Source organism: Filicampus tigris, chromosome 16 (genome assembly GCF_054856515.1).
Source record: "Filicampus tigris isolate MCC_2025a chromosome 16, RoL_Ftig_1.0, whole genome shotgun sequence".
Lineage (NCBI taxonomy): Eukaryota > Metazoa > Chordata > Actinopteri > Syngnathiformes > Syngnathidae > Filicampus > Filicampus tigris.
In genome coordinates, this window is record NC_141232.1 from 6,944,890 (window position 1) to 6,963,645 (window position 18,756).

General features: G+C 47.0%; 1 protein-coding gene across 1 annotated transcript in view; it reads left to right on the plus strand.

The window, feature by feature from the left end:
- The first annotated feature begins 554 nt into the window (after positions 1-554).
- Positions 555-18,756, plus strand: part of notch3 (notch receptor 3) — a 30,405-nt gene continuing 12,203 nt past the window's right edge. The window contains exons 1-14 of the mRNA XM_086055761.1: positions 555-858; positions 1,462-1,534; positions 10,022-10,164; positions 10,242-10,577; positions 11,896-12,018; positions 12,105-12,338; positions 12,913-13,068; positions 13,175-13,360; positions 14,417-14,530; positions 15,813-15,926; positions 16,920-17,153; positions 17,439-17,549; positions 18,078-18,270; positions 18,342-18,487. Of these exons, the coding sequence (XP_085911887.1) occupies positions 798-858; positions 1,462-1,534; positions 10,022-10,164; positions 10,242-10,577; positions 11,896-12,018; positions 12,105-12,338; positions 12,913-13,068; positions 13,175-13,360; positions 14,417-14,530; positions 15,813-15,926; positions 16,920-17,153; positions 17,439-17,549; positions 18,078-18,270; positions 18,342-18,487 (2,224 nt within the window). The 5' untranslated portion in view covers positions 555-797. The remainder of the gene's footprint in view (positions 859-1,461; positions 1,535-10,021; positions 10,165-10,241; positions 10,578-11,895; positions 12,019-12,104; positions 12,339-12,912; positions 13,069-13,174; positions 13,361-14,416; positions 14,531-15,812; positions 15,927-16,919; positions 17,154-17,438; positions 17,550-18,077; positions 18,271-18,341; positions 18,488-18,756) is intronic.

Genomic DNA, 18,756 nt, shown 5'->3' on the forward strand with positions numbered 1-18,756 from the left:
CCCAAAAGATATTTTCCAGTGAACTACATTTGATGTTATTCAGTTTGAAAGTCAGTTAGTCATGCTTAGGGTTGGGCGTCATTTGAATTTGGACGATTCCGGTTCCGATTCCATTTCTTTGATTCGATTCCGGTTTCTAATGAGTCTCGATTCCGATTGATTTTACATTAATTCCAAGATTTTACTCTCGGAAATATCTGTCATAAGCTTTGTAGAAATTCTTCATGGAAGAATGTGATTAATCGCGATTAATTGCAGAAAATTGTGCAGAAATGAATAAAAATGTGTACATATAATGCGTGTTAAATAGATTTTAAGAAATAAATAATAATTAACCATTTTTATTTTATTTTTATTTTTTTAAACTAACGCTTGCTTTCAATGACAATGGGACCAATAAAGCATGTTAAAGGTCTTCCGGCGTGTGTGTGCGCGTGTCGGTGCGTGAGAGAGAGGGAGAGAGAGGTGGAATGGGAGAGAGAGAGAGAATGAGGTGGAGAGAGAGGGAAAGGCGGAGTGTGTTCAGTGTGCTGCTACAGGCTCTCGCCGTGCAGCCAAAGATTTCCAAGGAATCTCAGTCGAGGAGGATCCGCGGTAGCTGAGCTGCGAGGACTTTTTTTTTTTTTTTTCCTTGCGGGACTTAACGCGACTCCCTTCCCGGTCGACTTTATGACAAAGAAGGCATCGTGGCCACAGCACTCTGGAGCGTTCTTTCCCACTCCAATTTGAATCCTCAAGGATGATTATGTTCTGAAAGGGCGCCACAAAGTGCCGGAAACTTTTTTTTTTCCACCGAAATGGAAGGGAATATTCCGTGGATTATTTTGTCTTGTTTATTGTTTATGCATCTTTGTGAAGGTAATGAATGTTTTGATTACACTTTGGCATTTGCCTGGACATGTCGAGATGTGGTCACTTTGTTTTAAACAGGAGAGTCTCTTTGCATGCATCATGTTCACATTGAATATATTGGCGTTTTCAATGTATATTATGTTAATGATATTATGTGCAGCAATTCTGTTAATGCAATGCTCTGAAGGATGACCACGTTTTCGAATGCTAATGAACCTGTTTTTAATGTTAATTGTGTATTTGTGCTCGTGCGTGTAAAGCCCGTGCTGTTGTGCTAATTCAGCAATCTCTTGCAGAAGTGTTTTTAAAAGATGTTTTTAAACTGAGGGATAAATGAATCGACCCCCCCCCTTCCCATAATAGTAACAAAAACTTGAGCATTTTTGCATGAAATGTATGTTGTAGAAACGTATTTTTAGCATTGAGTCCCAACATAGTGCATCACAAACGCTTCAAAATTGGACAAAAGCCACAAGTTGCATGGCTGAGCTGAGATAAGAGGCGGAGGAGTGGGGTCACATCAGTTTGTCTCCATGTTGCCGTAGTGTCTCATTATTTGGAGATTTGCTGCATGGGTTCCACATAAGTCATTTGTCACATCTTCCACAGGTTTCCGATGCACAGATAAATCCAGGCCGTGTGAAAACGGAGGGACATGCATAGAGTCGCCCTCCCGATGCATGTAAGTGCAACCCCGAAAGTCTCATTAAATTCACTTAACACTTGTTAACACTCTTTCAACTAGAGGTGTCTTTTTTTTTTTTTTCCAGAAAAGCTTCGCCCTCCTCTTATCTCATCAATCCGATAAACATTCCTACTTATAATTGACTTTCTATGAAAGTGGTGATAGATGTTTAATGGCTTATCTTACCAACTAGCATTGGCAAGCCTCCACACGCCTCCTCTGCACCTGTTAAATGTCTCCACAGAAACGATTACACACAGGGGTTTTATTTAATTCCCCTTAAAAGCTTAATTTGATTGAAGTGTGCTTATTTCCCGCTTGCTTTAGGCGTCTTTTGACAGTGATAAGGCTTTTGTTTTTCAAATTGCTGAGGGTGAAGGTGGCGGGCGGGGTGCAGAAGGAGCTTTGTGTGGGAAAATCTGTGACAATAGTCAAGTGAAATAGCCTACAGTGTCTTGCCCGGGGGTCACTTGTGCCCTTTTAAACTCAGTTGTAGCTTTTTCGAGGGGGAACGTGCTTTAGTGTCGCACGGAGGACATACGGTCGAAACGAAGCCGTCTCCGCCACCTGCTCGCCTCCAAAAGGCCCTCATTTTCGTGGCATGAGAGGTCAGACGACACATCAGAACTAGATAAGATAAGAATAATCCTCTTTTCTTCCCCTCTATGCGTAAATCTCAGTTAGCAATGTAAGGCAGATGTAACTCGACTCGCCAATGTGTAACTCGACCGCGTGCCAAGTCACATTGGCAGCAACCGCCGCCCACGTTTTATCAATCATTTGCTGTTGCGATGTGGCCTGAGTGCCATTAAGTCAACCAATGTGTAATTTCATGAAGCCAGGAAAACACTGAAAATGAACAAACATGTTTTTATGTTGCTTTAATGAGAACAAAATGGCATTGCAGTGCCATTTAAAAAAAAAAATAATAATAAATAAAAAAAATTTTAAAAAAGGGCCTCCCAAAAACAGGGGACATCAAATATCAAACCGTAGCAGGGCACAGTAGCCATGCAAAGAGTTGTTGGACCAGTTGAATACTGAGGCGACTAAACCCCTCCACCCCCAACCAGGAGAAAAGAACAAAGATGTACAAGAGTAGAAAAGATCCTTTCTTTCTGCAGATACCTGATACAGAGTGCACAAAGAGGGTGTAGGAAAGACAAAACATAGAAACTGGGTTTGATTTGGATGTTTACCTACAAAATGCAAATTCTGCTAGCCTGTGTTTGTACCCTAAAGAATCTCTTCATAAGACATCTGTTCCAAACTTTGTTTTGTTTTAAGGCCTTCCTAAGTGGAATGCCTACTTTTCCGGTATACATGGCAGCTGCCTTTGTTGCCGCCCCAGATAGCGGTGTATCTAATGTCTTTTGCGGCCATGATGTCACGCTGTATCAGTTTAGCAGCGGCACATCAGAAAACTTTATGACTCCTGAGTGTTGCGACTTCCTGCAAAGGTGAGTCACTAAAGGCCACAAGATCGGAGTCCAAACCCTTACTATCTAGTTTTAACGGCAAACGAAGGGAATGTATGAGACTTTTAGTAGCAAGAAAAAAAAAAGAGTGCTTGAATTTGACAACTGTGTGACAGTGTCACAAATTTTGAAGGTGAGCCCATTTTTAATAGGACATTGTTCATGAAAGTTGATAAATGTGAGGAAAGGGTGAAATAATAGAAACAGGACAAAATAGACATTCACTAGTCAAACTGAACATTTGCTGGAAGAAATTGGAATCAGAATTCACTCATTTGACAAAAAAATAAAAGTACACTATGGACAAAGAGTTCATGCACAGTATAAGAATAAGAAACACACCATTTCTATAGTTGCGGCAACTACTGGTCCCCCAAGTAGAAAAACAGAAAGTCATTTTATAATCACAGCACCACAGAGATATTTAAAACAGCTTATTGTATAGAAGCAAAAATGAAACTGCATTTATTTTGGAGGTTAGGGCAGTTTCATCGGGGGGGGGGGGGACCACAGGCAATGATAGAACAGGGGCTTCCATGATGCTATGATTAGCATGTTTTAGACAGTTATGTTGGCAATAAATTAGCAGAGGTGGACACCAACACGCTGTTTCACATCCTATTATGCAGCCGGAGCTCATTTAAATTGTGTTATGAAGCAAAAAATACTCCAACGAAAGTGGATGAAAGCAAATTTTTTCAATAACATGCCGCCCGGATAGCGTGGTGGCAGCGGTATGAGCGCAGGAGAGATAATTAGGCAGATTGAAAGAGTGTCGCTCGGAGAGGATCCAGCTGGAGGAGCCGGACTTTTGGGGGGGCTCGAGGTTGGTGGTGAACAAGTGGCGGGGGTCTGGCTAGGAGGAGGAGGGGGCCGTAGCGTAGAGGACAGCTGGTGGATGTTGTGATGGTAATCCAGTGAAGTCAGATCTCAACAAAGCGAGAGCGCAGGGCCAGGTGCTGCCATTGAGGAGCATGCCGGCCCACATGCTGCGGGAGACAAGCTCGCCGAGGAACGGACTGGCCCTGCTAGCTCGCTAGCACATGTTAATTCTCTCACAGAGCGACTGTTGATACTCACTCAGTCTCCACATGTTGACATGAACCTCTGGGGGACAGCTTGGATTCCATTGTTGTATGAAAAAATGGCAGGTCAAGAACCACCTAGCAGGAAAACCATGGGAATTCGATTGTATTGTATCTAACGTTACAAACATTCGCAAGTGGAATTTTAGCAGTCGGTGTTAGAATTGCACAAATTCTTCACCTCATGTTTGACGTGCCACTTGTTGCTAGGCAGAGTTCGTAGAGCTCATTTTTAATGGCTTCATAGTGCAATGAAAAAAACAGAGCTAGCTTGGATAAAGAGCTACCAGCAACAGGAGTCGAGTCACTAAAGATTTTCTGAGCGGGTTATTTATATACTTTATTTTTTTTCCGACATAAATCACTGTTCTGTATTAAATGTGTATAAAACAACAATTAGCCAGGAAGAAAAACTGTAGAATCACAACTGGTGCGGCCCGCACGTGGAAGCGCTAGCTGGTAGTGCGTTTTATTTATGAATGTGTTGCCTTTGGCCTCAGTTACCGAGTTAGCGTATAAATTGTGAGTGTTGTGTCATGACCCTTAAACTACTCCCAGGCCCTCAAGACATGATGAAAGGAGGATTGTATTTTGATAGTGCGCAAACATCCCGGTGGTTGGATGCTCTTGTCTCGTAAAATGCTAATGGCGTTTTAAAAAATAACGAGCTGATTTGTTTGAAATGAGACTATGTTGATTTAGTTGCAGTGAGTTGACCAGCTCTTCCATTGCAATATGCAACCATGCTAGGTCACATGTTCCCTGTCTGCCTGGCTGGACACAAGGAGAGTGACTATGTCTTTGTCCACAACCACCGGCTAGCGTGTCGGTGTTTTCTTTGGGCATTTTTATAGCGGATTAGAAAAGGAATGCTGGCTAAGATTCCTCCTGTCCTTCTGGAAGTTACAGGTTATTGTCCATACCTCCCAACTATTCACCCTGGAAGCCTATTCAGGAATGCCCTGGCCTCGACAATACAGTCTCATTGAGGTCCTGATCTTTGGAATGTTTGACTTTACAATTAGCTGCGAGTCATGCCACAATGGATTGCAGATAGCTTCAGTTAAATGTCTTAAAAGGAAGCTCATCACTCATATCTGGCCATTAGGTTTTAAACTAATATAGAGGGGGATAATATTTGTATATAATTCCAAACTGGGAGCTCTGGTTCCCAGGCCCTGCCACAGGAAGTTCTGCCTTCTGACCTTTGTGCTCCACACATCCTGCCTCATCACTGCAGTTTACCCAAGCATCAGGTTCAGTTCATCTTGGCCTAAAGTTACAGAATTTATTCCGATATCTGTTTTTTTTTAAAGGGTTTGGTAGAGGTTTTCGAGATACTTTACTAGCGCCTTGAGTCTCGACTATGTTCTCTGATCAAATCCTCCTCCACTCGGTGTATGGTCAGTTTTAGTTCAACAGCAATAAAGGCCTTCAGAAGTGCAAATTATCTCCCTTCTCTATTGCTGTTATGGTGAGGGGTCTGAGGAATTCTGAAAATGGCCTCGACTTTCTCGTTGACTTGGAAAAAATTCAAGTTCTGATCTGAATTTCCAAGCTTTTGCAGAAATCTGGTTTAGCTTTGGTGTCTGGGGGGAGCGCTGTGGTTGTGTCTGATGCAGAATGTTTGGAAAGACCTCGGCCTTGGGATGCATGTCATGTGGTTATTGCTGCCATTTGAAAAATTTCATGCCGCTGCGTCCAAAAATCTATCAACGCTTGGGGCAAACTTGAATGAGTGTTGTAGGAAGTGATTGCACTGGATGTCATCCGCGACTTTCTCACTGAAGTCAAATTAAACAGACAGACACTTGTCGGGTAATATTCATGCGCCGAAAACCTCATTAGGATGGCTGCGATTGTGTGTCCACTGTCCAAGGGATAATTTGTTCAAACAAACTTCCTTGTGATGGAAGGGACAGGCTTCGGAAGGAACTCAGTTACAAGAACCAAGCGGTCGTGTGTCGCGAGCTTCCTGCACATGCAGCGGTCGTTCCTCCAAAGTGCTCACACTGTCCTCACAAAACCCTCGTTCCCAGCACCCCCAATTTTCCCCGCTAAGGCTCCCTCTCTCCATGGGATACTGTTGCCAGGCGACGGCGTAGGCCTGTTGGTCCATGGAAGCCCAGACCTGAAAGACTAGCTGCTTGGGTCACTGCTCCCCCCCTTGCCTCCCTCCTCCTTCCAACCTGATTATACAAAGGAGTTCTGACTACTTTAGCGCTTTTATTTGGGGGGCCACAAAACACTACCCTCCGACCGCCCTCCCCCCCCAATGTGGCTGTTTGCTGAGAAAGGGAGAGCCAAGGGCTGCTGGAAGGAGGGGGATGTGGATAGGCTCAAGTTGGCAGTGCCGTGTCACCATGGCCTTTCATGGGAGAATAAATGTAGTTCTTGCTCGCGTTAAAGAATGATTTGGAGTTCAGTTTCTACAAAATCACAAAATAAGACGACGCTACGTCTATTGTTGGCGCTCTCCTTCTCCAATGCTCTCTGAGGAAATGACCTCGGCCTCTTTCATACACGTTGCTATGTGGAGCTCGGCTGCAAGTATGAACCGTGTCACAGATGACGGGGTCTTTATTCACAGGTGTGTTGCCCTCTGACCTGATGGAGGAGTATCTGCTATTGTATGGGAAGGGATGAGCTCAGGTTACCCACGCTTCAATGAACCAGAGAGCAGGAAAACCGGCATTGGGTTCCGCCGGTGACGGTGCTCGCTCCCATAAATCAAATGTCCATACCGCTGAGATATTTCCAATGAAAGCCCTCACTTCTTTCTTGTTAAAATGCTTTCTTCTTCTTTCCTCTGCAATTCCCTGTTTGGATGTCATCCTTTGTGGGTTCATGCTACCACGCTGGTTGTAAGTTTCTCCTCTTCTGTGTTCAGGCATGTGGTTGTTTGCATGATGTGTTGCAGTGGTGCCTTTGTGTGAACAGAATGCTCAAAGGAAGTGTTAATGCATGTTTTCTTTAGAGTGATGTGTCTCTTCAGCCATGTGAAGTGGTTTTTGTGTGTGTGTGTCTGTCCCGTGAATAAAGCAGTTGTTATTTTGTCTCAGAGAGTACGAGACACTCAGTGGCGCAATGACAGATATGGACAGATGCATGGTGCCGGGGACCGCAGCTGGCAAAATCCCTCATGTTTTGACACAGTGGAGATTAGCCGACCATCCATGCAACACGCCACTCAAACGCTTCTTCCTCGTCATCATCTGGCGTCCTCTTCCTCAGAGGTCAGAAGTCAGCACCCGGGGGCCCGCCGCATAACAGCAGCCGGCACCTGCCCCTCGCATGCGTCTAAAAAAGCCAAGTGGAAGCGAAAGCAGCCTCGTTGGCCTTGTTGCATTCCCAGAAGCTGCGGAATCTGTAGTCCAGTCCGATAAGGAGTTGTTTAGGTGCAGCAGGACCAAGTTGTGCGCTGGTATCAGTCGGGTTTGTGTGTTATGGGAGAAGGAGGCTGGCCATGAGTCAAGTCTAGACAAAAGAATGTGTTTTGGCGGGTAAACTCAATGCATATTCGAAAGGGAGGAAAACAAAACGATCAGGCATTCGTACTAGTTTGTTCCTTACACATTAACTCAACAACAACAGTGGCTTTGGAAACGTTTTGACAACCTTTGGCCTTGCCACTAGAGTCAGATCTCACACCCTCAAGACGGATTCGACCTTCTCTGTTATATTTTGGGGCGTTATAGTCTCCTCTGGTCTCGGGCTCTCACCGAGTCGCCTACTATGTGCCGCGTTTCATTTTCGTCCTGACCCCTTAAATTCCAGACATAGTTAATTTGCCTCTAAATAAACCCAGCCAAGCCATGACAAATAGCCATGGGTACCAGGGGGGGGCGGGCGAGTGATTGGTTGAGTGTCAGGCGCTTGCTCTTTCGTCTGCGCCGTTACCCAGGGCAACGGGGATCCTGCGTTTCGGAGCGAGAACTGTGTTTTCAGAGCAGCGGACAAGGGATTACAGGAAATATGACATGGCATTCCCTCTGGACCAGACCGTCCCCCCCATCGCACCCCCCCTCCCCACCCCCCAGCCCAATCCACCCACTCTTCGTCCACCAGTTGCAGCCTCCGGAGACATTCTCTCCTGCGGCGTAGCCCCACCCCTCGCCCTGCAGCCTGAGTGACATTATCATCACAATCAGACGGGGGACCTCTGACATTTGACCTCTCAGCAGTGAGGGGGGGGAGCCAAGCTGGCGTTTTTCTGAGGGTGGGGGGTAGTAGCTGAGCCAACTTCAGCTCCTTCCATTCTTAGAGCCTCTGTGCTGACATTCAACTGTAAATTGTAAAGGCGTTCGATACCACTTCAGACCGATACCAGTGTGAGTATTCACTCTTTGAGTTCTCACCGATAGTGAGTACCGATACCTCTAGTACCTTTGAAATAAAAAAAAATTGCAATTTAACACAATGACAAAAAATTGTGGACCTTTCTTTCTGACGCAGATGATGCTTCGCTGATGTGTTTAACTGCTGAAGTATAGCACCAACTACTGCTGAGGGAGACTTACCCAATGTCAGATTATTTTTGCCCGAATTATCAGTAGCTGGTATCGGCAGCCTCCACCAGTACTTGATACCCTAAAATTAAGATGGTATGGGTCCGATACGCTACTCGCCCATCCCTTGTTATAACTATATTATAACTCCTTTTAACTCACCCAATGACTACGCCCTGTGATTGATTGACTGGCAATTGGTCTAAGTTGCAGTCCGCTAGGTTGATCTCTACTAATAGTTCCATTCCATAGCACTTTCCTCTCATGTCTCTTTCTTGTGGATACGCCCGTGCACTCCTTTGTGCCGAGGCCTGTGGCTTCTCTTCATGCTATTGTCTTTGTAACGCTGCAATGTAAGCCAAACAAAGCGAGATCAAAACAGTCATACTGCAAAAAGGCTGGCCTGCTCCCAACAAGCACTGCAAAATGAAAAAAAAAAAAAAAAGTTTGTTTTGTAGATGGGCGGGTAATAATGGAGTGAGACGATGCCTGTACAAAGGAGAACAGAGGGAAACCCATTGTTGATTATGCCCGTGGGGTTCTTCTCCAGTGAAAGACAAGACAGAGCCTCGGGGTGAAGCAAAACCCGGCCGTCACCGCTCTGTCATCGGCATCAAACAGCCTGTTTGAAGAGGGGGCTTGTCCCCAGCCACAGGCTCCACTCTGGGTGTCGGGTTTCTAACTCAAACTAACCTCCTCAGTTAGCACAAACCTTGTCTGAACTCTCATCGGCCCGTGGAGAGCAATCAGATACTCCTGTTCCTATGTTGATATGTTTAGGTAAAAGGCAAAAACAGATAGTGTCTCTTGGAAGCGGATAGGCCGTCTCCTCCAAATGTCACAGCTGCCTTTTCCTATTTGCTCAACATGTGCTGAGTGTAGACCCCATTTTCCTCATGTCGGCACTGGGGTGGAATCGTTTTGGCTTCCTGTCAGCCATCGCTGGGTGTGTTCATATATTCTTTCGAGCCGACCCGCGGAAAAAGCCGTAACGACGGAGGAATGTTAGCTGACACTGAAAAAAAAAAAAAAAAAAAAAAAAAAAAGGGTCTCTCCAGCTGGAGAGGGCGCAAATTGTGTGTTTGGTCAATCCCGTCCTTCAGGATATGGCCTGGCTCCATTTGCGAGTGCATCACTCATTCCACGAAACCACATTGCACTTTTGAAGGAACCGGCACTAATACGAAATAATTCCAGGGCGTAGACGCCAGCCTCACACCACAATATGAGTCAGGAAGGAGGTGTCACGGGGTCTGGGATGCCAGATGCGGTATATTAATGATCAAAATGGGAATTGGCTGGATCTGAAGGATTGCTTCTTTGGGGCTTTTTTTTTTTTTTTTTTTTTTCTTGGTACCTGTTTTGGCGCTCAGCTCAAAGATTTAACGCTCAAGTGTGAATCATTTTGTCCAGATGCCGTCCAGGATTCCTCGGTCTGCTCTGTCAGCATCAGGATCCCTGCCGCCGATCGCCGTGTCTTAACGGGGCGGCTTGCAAGAGCCAAGTGGTCAACGGTATCCCGCAGTACAGCTGCGTGTGCCAGAGGGGGTTCAGAGGTATGCCCGTCACAATTGGCACGGAGAACGATCATCTCTTGGAGAGTCTTTCAACTGACCGCACCTTTCAATGACAGGCCAAGACTGCTCGCTCATTGACGCCTGCGCCACGAGTCCTTGTGCCAATGGCGCCCGCTGTGCCAACTGGAATAATCACTACAACTGCTCCTGCCCACCTGGCTTCCAGGGAAAGAACTGCCGCAGCGACGTGGATGAGTGCCGCAAACCCGGCGCTTGCCTTAACGCCGGTCTTTGTATCAACACCCACGGGTCCTTCCGCTGCCAGTGCCCGCCCGGGTACGGCGGGCGCACGTGCGAGGTTTCCACCCAGCCCTGCGCCCCCTCGCAGTGCCTCAACGGAGGCACTTGTCGCCAGACCAGCGACCATTCCTATGAATGTGCATGCCTGCCAGGTAGGGTCAAAACTGAGACGTTTGTATTTTTGTATGGTATACAGGTGCGTCAGAATTGTAGATTTGTGTTCCACTAAACAGGCCCAGGTTACACATTAAGTAAATCTGTGAGTAAATTGAGACAAAATGTCCTCAATTTTAGTGTACTTCAGATTGTTTTTGTGACATTTTTGTTAGGCCGTGAGATTTTTCTAATGTAAAGCACTGGCGGAGCTAGGATTTTTTTTTTTCCTTGGGGGTGTCATGGGGGGGCAAGGGTATCTCAGTGGGTTCGCATAACAAAAACTTTTTTTTTTTTAAAAACCCCCAAAAATAATTCTGAAAACGCTGATAAAAAAAAAATCATTATACGGGGGATGGGGTGAATTCCTGGAAAAAAAAAAATCGGAATGTACCCAAAAGTCAATTGTCTGGTCTGGCACCTTGGGGGTGTCCAAGCATATTTCAGGGGTGCCTCTGCGGCCCCCCGTATAACCCCGCCAGTGATGTAAAGCTTGGTTGAAAAGTACCATTTTGAAAAGTATCCGAAATGACGGAGAAAGATGTCAAAGTTGTTTGCGTTTCATTTTTCAAGTCGGAATTTGAGCTTGGATAAGTTCAGCTGCGGTGCACTGGTATGAAATCACACGACGTAGCTGATACCATCATTACGATCCCGCCTACACAAAGGCAAGTCAGATTTCGGCAAGCCCACTGGAGCTGTCCCACATGGGAGGGACGTGGCTTCGCACACATGCAAACCATCACTATCACAGAGCGTAAGGCCCACTGTTTTCCCAAGACGGAAGATTTTTCCCAGGGCCGATGACGCAGTTTTGAGCGCCGCTGCTGGGATTTACTCCTGCGTCGCAGGTCAACTTCCCGCCCGCTATTTATAGCCCCCGATGAGAAACGGAGCGGCGGCGTTGGTGAGAAGTCGGAGGAGGCCGCCCGCCCGCCCGCGCTCCTGCTCCACTATGTCCACAACAGAAGGAATTTACTTTATGGACCTCATGGCTTGCCACTGGGGAGCCGACAGGAAATGTCTCTTGCCAGAAAGGAAGTCATTGAAACTGAAAGATTATAAAACAAGCAAACACGGCGGGGAGCGCAGGCCTCCGAGGCGGCCATCGCGGCCGTTGCCGACGTCGCGTGGGAACCGTCACGAGTGGATGTAAACAGTCGGACACCCTCTCAACCTTTTAACTGCCTCGCGCCGCCCGTAGTGTGGGAAACGTGACTCGAGGTTATGAGTTAAACCGTTTATGTTGCGGAACGGGGGGGGGGCGACTTAATGTGTTTGTTTGTCATAACCCTTTTTTCTCTCCATCCAATCCAGGCTTCGAGGGACACAACTGTGAGAATAATGTAGATGACTGCCCAGGCCACAAGTGTATGAATGGAGGCATATGTGTGGACGGAGTCAACACATACAATTGCCAGTGCCCGCCCGAATGGACAGGTAGAGCATGTCGTATTTCAAGAAAGCTATACATGATGTGAGTGATGTGAGCTAATAATAGGCCACCCCCTCACCATGCACGGCAGGCCAGTACTGCGCCGAGGACGTCAACGAGTGTCTCATGCAGCCGAACGCCTGCCACAATGGCGGAACGTGCTTCAACACCATCGGGGGCCACACGTGCGTCTGCGTCAACGGCTGGACGGGCGACGACTGCAGCGAGAACATCGACGACTGCGCCATAGCCGTTTGCTTCAACGGGGCCACCTGCCACGACCGCGTCGCCTCCTTTTTCTGCGAGTGCCCGGTCGGAAAGACGGGTAAGCGAATGCGTCGCAAGGTGACCCTCGTGAGATCTTTGGGCAGGAATTTGCTGCTCAGGGGCCAGATTTAACTTTCGAAACGGACAGATAGGCAGAGTAATTTGTCAAATGTATCGGTGAAATAAGTGAAATCGTTTCTTTTATTCATAAAAGATTCATTCATTTCACATTTTTCATTTTTTTAAATATAATTAATTGAACTAAAATCATCATTTATTTAATCAATTAAATGTATATGATTGACCCACATGTTTGTTTTTGCGTTGGTTTGCATGCAGAAAATTTCAGATACAATCACTGTATGGTGGCATTGAAATCAACTCATTCATTTCACAACATTCAGCAGTTTGGTAGATGGTGAATACTACTTAAAAAAAAAAAAAAAAAGAAGTGTTAAGATGTTAATTGCCACTCGCAGTTGAAGTTTAATGTCAAACTAAACATAAAACAAAGAGAGCTACCCGTTCAAACAGCCCGATAGCTTCATGCTATCAAACAATGCAAAACGCCATCAAAAGAATCATCTGATGTCTCTGTGTTGGGCATGATGTAATCTTTCCGCCCCCGTTAGGTTTGCTGTGCCACCTTGAGGATGCTTGTGTGAGCAACCCCTGCAACGAGGGAGCCGTGTGCGACACCAATCCCCTCAACGGCCGTGCCATTTGCACCTGCCCTGCTGGCTTTGTGGGAGGCGCTTGCAACCAAGACATGGACGAATGCTCCATCGGTATGTCCGCAACGACTTTGCCGTCAATGCCCATGTCGCCATTACCGCCCCGTTAAAATCCCGCGTCCTCTCGTGGATTTTCCCCAATCTCCATTTTACCTCACAGGTGCAAACCCATGCGAGCACTTCGGGAAGTGCGTCAACACCGAGGGCTCGTTCCAGTGTCAATGCGGCCGGGGGTACGCGGGCCCACGTTGCGAGATCGACATCAACGAATGCCTCTCCATGCCTTGTCAGAACGACGCTACCTGCCTCGACCGCATCGGAGAGTTCACGTGCATCTGCATGCCAGGTATCGGGACCTTCTTATGGAGGAATTGCCTGCCCTGTTGCCGTATAGACTGCCAGAGTGGGGCTATTACGCAAGAGAGTACCATTGCTGTCGGAGGAGGGCAAGGGGGCACTTGCCTGCTCTCAGCGCACTGTACGAGCAGACAGAGAGGGTATTAGTGCGGACAAAGTGATGGTTTGGACTCTGGATGACAAAACCAGAGTGAAACTCTCACGCACAGGCCGACATGCATCCCGGGGTTTTGGGAACTATACAAATTAGAGCTGGGACTGGGGCTCTATAGGACTGGATGTGAGAGAGGGCGAGCAGTTAGGGGGAGTGGTGTGCTGTGAATAGTAATGAGTTGTAGAGTGGTGGGAATGGAGCGGAACAATAGGGCCCCTCTGTGCTCCACTTTGCACCCTCGTACACACAGAGAGGGAAAGGAGGCCTTTTCCCAGAGCCTCCCCCCTCTACCCCCTCCTTTTTTTTTTTGCTTTCCAGAGACAGGCTCTTCCTCCTCACCTTCCTCATCATCAGGCAGCCTGGCAAAGCTCATGTGGAGCCGCTGATTATTTCGGATTCCACGCTAGCCGCTCCGCAGGCTTCCACACTCGGCTTCACCTCAATGGAGGGAGCCCCTTAGTCGGTTTGCTAACAGCCGATGTATAACATACATCTGGTGAATGGGACTCTGACCCCCAGGGTGTTGCGATGCTCTCCGGACAGTAACGTGTTAGGATTTGAGGTCAGCGGATCCTGCGGCTCAGTATGGTCCCCGTGAGGGAATCAAAAAAAAAAGGGGTTCTCACAGAATCGTTTTCCCATGCCGCAGAGTGGGGACCATACACAAATACATGCACAATACTTTAACCCAGGAGCTACATGGGTAGCTCGCGGGCTGTTCTTAAAATAGCCAGTGATGGTACAATTGTGATTTCCCAGGAAGGTTCTTGAAAATGTGACCACTGGCAGAGATTATATTGAAATTAAAGGTTGCATAAGTGAATATCATTCTATCGGCTTCTAAAAGGTTTTCGGCCCCTGCTTTAACTCACATGCAAACTTGTCTTGTAGGCTACACGGGGACTTACTGTGAGACCGACGTCGACGACTGTGAGAGCAACCCATGCGTGAACGACGGCATCTGTCGGGACATGGTCAATGGCTTTACGTGCACCTGCCAACCTGGTGAGATGAGCGTCTGTCATCATTACAAATGCACGGAAATGGAAAGAAAATGGGTTTTAATGTTGTGTCCTCACGTAATTGTTGTTTTTAATAACATCTCTGCCCGCAACAAATTAGGAAAAGCGCTTTCTACAGGTAAAGAGCAGTGCATGCCTGACCAACAGGTGGCTGAGTGTTACCTCGACTAACAAAGAGAACATTTTAGCCAATCAGAAACTTGAAGGGTGTTTCTAGAAAAGGCACGGTAACAACATCAGTTTTGACCTGGCATTAGTCCTCAATATTACACTTGAATATAGATATGAATTTGTCATTAAATATAAGACCAAAAAATGGAAAAGTTGAGTTGGAAAATAATCCTCCTGGCCTCATTTTCCCCAACAGTTTTCTTCTCAACGAAAGGCTAAAATTCATAGAGAAATATTGGATATATGTATTCAAAATATCCTCATTTGTGAGCACATGACTTGAATGTCAATCCGAGACAGAGCAGCCTGCAGTGTTTGGAACCTCCACTTATTTAAAAAAAACCAAAAAAAAACAGTGCCTATCCTCTTGCCTAAACAAAGACACTATTGTGACCCCCAGACCCCTCCCCTTTGGAATGTAGAAGGGACAGCAGTCTCCTTCAACCTGCCTCGGTTGTTGTTGGCATTGGTGGTGAAGGGGGGGCCAACAGCAGTCCTGCTAATGAGATTCTTTTCCAGGTCCGCAATTTACATCTGGGACAGACGTCTCCCCCCTCCGCCTCCCCATCTCGCTATTGAGCCAGTGGAGCTGGTGTAGGGAAAGGGGAGGAGGTGGGGGCTGGTACGTTGGGGGGGGGGGGGGGGGGGGTCATCCAAAAGAGAAAACAATCCCACTGCCTCCTTTGCTAACACCCCCCCCCCCCATCAGCACCAACACACAGCCCATCCTCACATTGTTAATCAACAGAGCAGCGTGCTACCAATGCAGCGATTCACAACCCCCCCCCCCCCCCCAATCCGGGCACTTTGCCCACCGATTTCAAGGCTGCGCAGTTTCTCAAGCCTTCAAAGCAACCGAGTCGTACTCGGTATTTCTGATCAATACCAAATTGAAATTGGTAGCGACACCTTGTACGAGCTCCTCTCCGTGACCTTGAAATGCCATCAAGGTCATGGGATTTCATGCATCCTTAACCAGTCCGAGCCAGACGTCTCCGACCACATCGGAGACCTTTGCCCTCCGCCGCGAAAAAGGGACAAAACCGCCCTCGAGCTGCTCTCTGACCCGTCGCCTCTGTGTTTGACTGTCCCAGGCTTCACCGGCACCATGTGCCAGATCGACATCGACGAGTGCGCCAGCACGCCCTGCCAGAACGGCGCCAAGTGCTACGATCGCCCCAACGGATTTGAGTGCCGCTGTGCCGAAGGTACGTTTATTGGCCGCCCGTACGGATTTCGCCAGGAGCCTAAACCACTTGTGGGTTTTGTTTTGTGGGAGGGGTTCATCTATATGTCCACAATCTGACTTGAGGCCGCTAATCCCCCGCGATCCCACCGCCCCTCTCAAGATCACAGGGTCACCAGTAGTTGCCAAGAAAATAACCTTGGTCGTCACCCCGACATCTGTTCATTTGTTCATCTGTTCAACCTCCCCACACCACCTTATGGTGTCCCCGTCCCTCATTCCTTCACATCCATCGTGAAGTTTCATTCAAACAAAAACAAACAAAAAAAAAAAAATGCATCAGCCCAAAAGGATCGCGTTGGGACGTTGTTAACTACGTGTTTTGATGTTAAGCGTTTATTTGGGCCTTTGCCTATAGATGGGTCTGCTTTATTGTTTCAAATGCCAGCTGCTTGCTATTCCCTGTATTTGCGGCCCGCTAAGCCCCCCTCCCCTGCATGGTGAAGTGGCTCTGTTTGACGTGCTGCTGCCCGCCATTGTTCCCTCCGCCGCAGAGAACAAAAGCGGGCCTGGGGTGGGGGGGGGGCCGTGGGTAGGACTTTTCTTTGCCGCTGTGCCCAACTCAGCGGCACACCGTACACATACCAAACAAACCGACACTTGTCTGACGCACAGACAACCGGTCGGCATGGCAACCAGGGACATCCATACCCAAAGCTCCAAAGACGTTTTTTTGGTCGAAAAATGCGGTGAATTCTGGTTTAGTTTCATTGACGAATTTAATTCAGGGTTCGCATAAGAATTTTTGTTGCGGTCTGCATCCTAGTTATGGTTTCCCGCAGTGCGCTGTTGTGACCGGGAAACACAGATACATGTACAAGTTTGGTCACCTCGTCATATTATTCGACGATATGATGAGGTTTTGAAACCTCCTATGTCCAAATTTGGTCATTTTTTTTCAAAATCTATACTATTGGTCAGCCCTCACGGTAGTTCACAGCTCTCCTCTCATTAGGTTATGAGGGTACACTCTGCGAGAGCAACATCAACAACTGCCAGCCTGACCCGTGCCACCACGGCACCTGCGTGGATGGCATCGCCAGCTATACATGCAACTGCGACGCCGGCTACACGGGCTACCGCTGCGAGAACCAGCTCAACGAGTGCCACAGCAACCCTTGCCAGAACGGAGGCAAGTGCGTGGACCTGGTCAACAAATACATCTGCCAGTGCCAACACGGGACATCAGGTACGAGACTTACCGCTAATCCTGACAACAGCTACTCTTAGAATAAAGAGTAAATGTATATCGGAAATGAATCAAATGTCTTGTCTAGCAAAACTGTGTTTTTATTATTTACAATGATGACATTTTATTTTGAGTTGTTTGCTAGGTAGCTTGAAATGCTTGGGAAGCGCAGTACTATGATTTTAGTACTATATTGTTAGGCTCTACTGTCTGTTCTTACTGCTCAAAATGCTGGATTGTGTCACCATTGAGGGAAAAGCATTTAAAACGTTGCTGTCCCGACAGGCACCAACTGTGAGATCAATTTCGACGATTGTGCCAGTAACCCTTGTGATTATGGCATGTGCAAAGATGGCATCAACCGCTACGACTGCGTTTGCAAGCCCGGCTTCACCGGTAAGTCATTTTGAATTTGATTACCGTATACACAAGGGGTGTACAAAGTCCTGGCCCACTGACGTTTTCTTTTTTTTTTTTTTTATTAACTTGTGGCGTGTTATAAAGATACAATTTTAAATGCCCCGTAGCACAAGATTACAAGGAAAAAAACAGAATGTTGAAAGATGTCACTCCAATTTTTTAAAAGTAAAAATACAAATGCAAAAGAAAACTGAATGTTGCCAACACTTTGGTGTTTTATTTTTTGTCAATCAAAATTCATCACACCATTTTTCTATTTGCGATTTTAAAATATTTGAATGATAATCAGATATTTTTTTTTAAGTTGAAGGTTAGTATCTAGCAAATAAAAATGTTGCATGTTACCGGGACTTGCAATTTTTTTCATCAAAGATAATACATTTTGAATGAAGATATCACCTGCGTAATTGTTTTTTTGCCCTCAGTGGAAAAAGTTTGGACATCCCTCATATACACGTTTCAATTTCATTTGCACAGCATTCTTGACACTCACTATCTTGTCAGGTCCCAAGTGTAACGTGGAGATAGACGAGTGTGCGTCGAGCCCCTGTCGCAACGGAGGCACGTGCGTGGATGAGGAAAACGGCTTCCACTGCCAGTGCCCGGAGGGATTCAAGCCCCCGTACTGTTACTCGCAGGTGGACGAGTGCGGCAGCAGCCCCTGCGTCCACGGGGCGTGCAGGGACGACATCAACGGGTACGCACGCGAGGACCACTTTTGCGAGCTTGCGTTTCCGACCGAAACTGATTTCCTCTGTGTCTTTGCAGTTACCGCTGTGACTGCGAGCCAGGCTGGGTGGGAAAGAACTGCGACCTGGACAGGAACGACTGTTTGCCGAGCCCCTGCCAGAACGCCGGCACCTGCATTGACCAACTTAATGGCTTCACCTGCAAGTGTCGTCAGGGCTTTCGAGGTAAGCCGTGCCGGAACACTCGACGGCAGAATTGCAAAGCCTGAACAAATATGCTGTAGACGCAAAATTGAAATCAACAAAAACATTTAGAGAAATCTATTTCTATCGTATGTGCCTTGAATTAGAAATTTAATTGGTTCCTTGACCCTATTTCACAGTTCACTCATCTAGTCCCGTTTTTTCTGCGGCCCCTTTCTCCAGCTACTCAGAGAAAAACTCACCTATTTGCTTTCTGAAAGGCCACAAAATGCTGACAAAGCCCTGTCTGA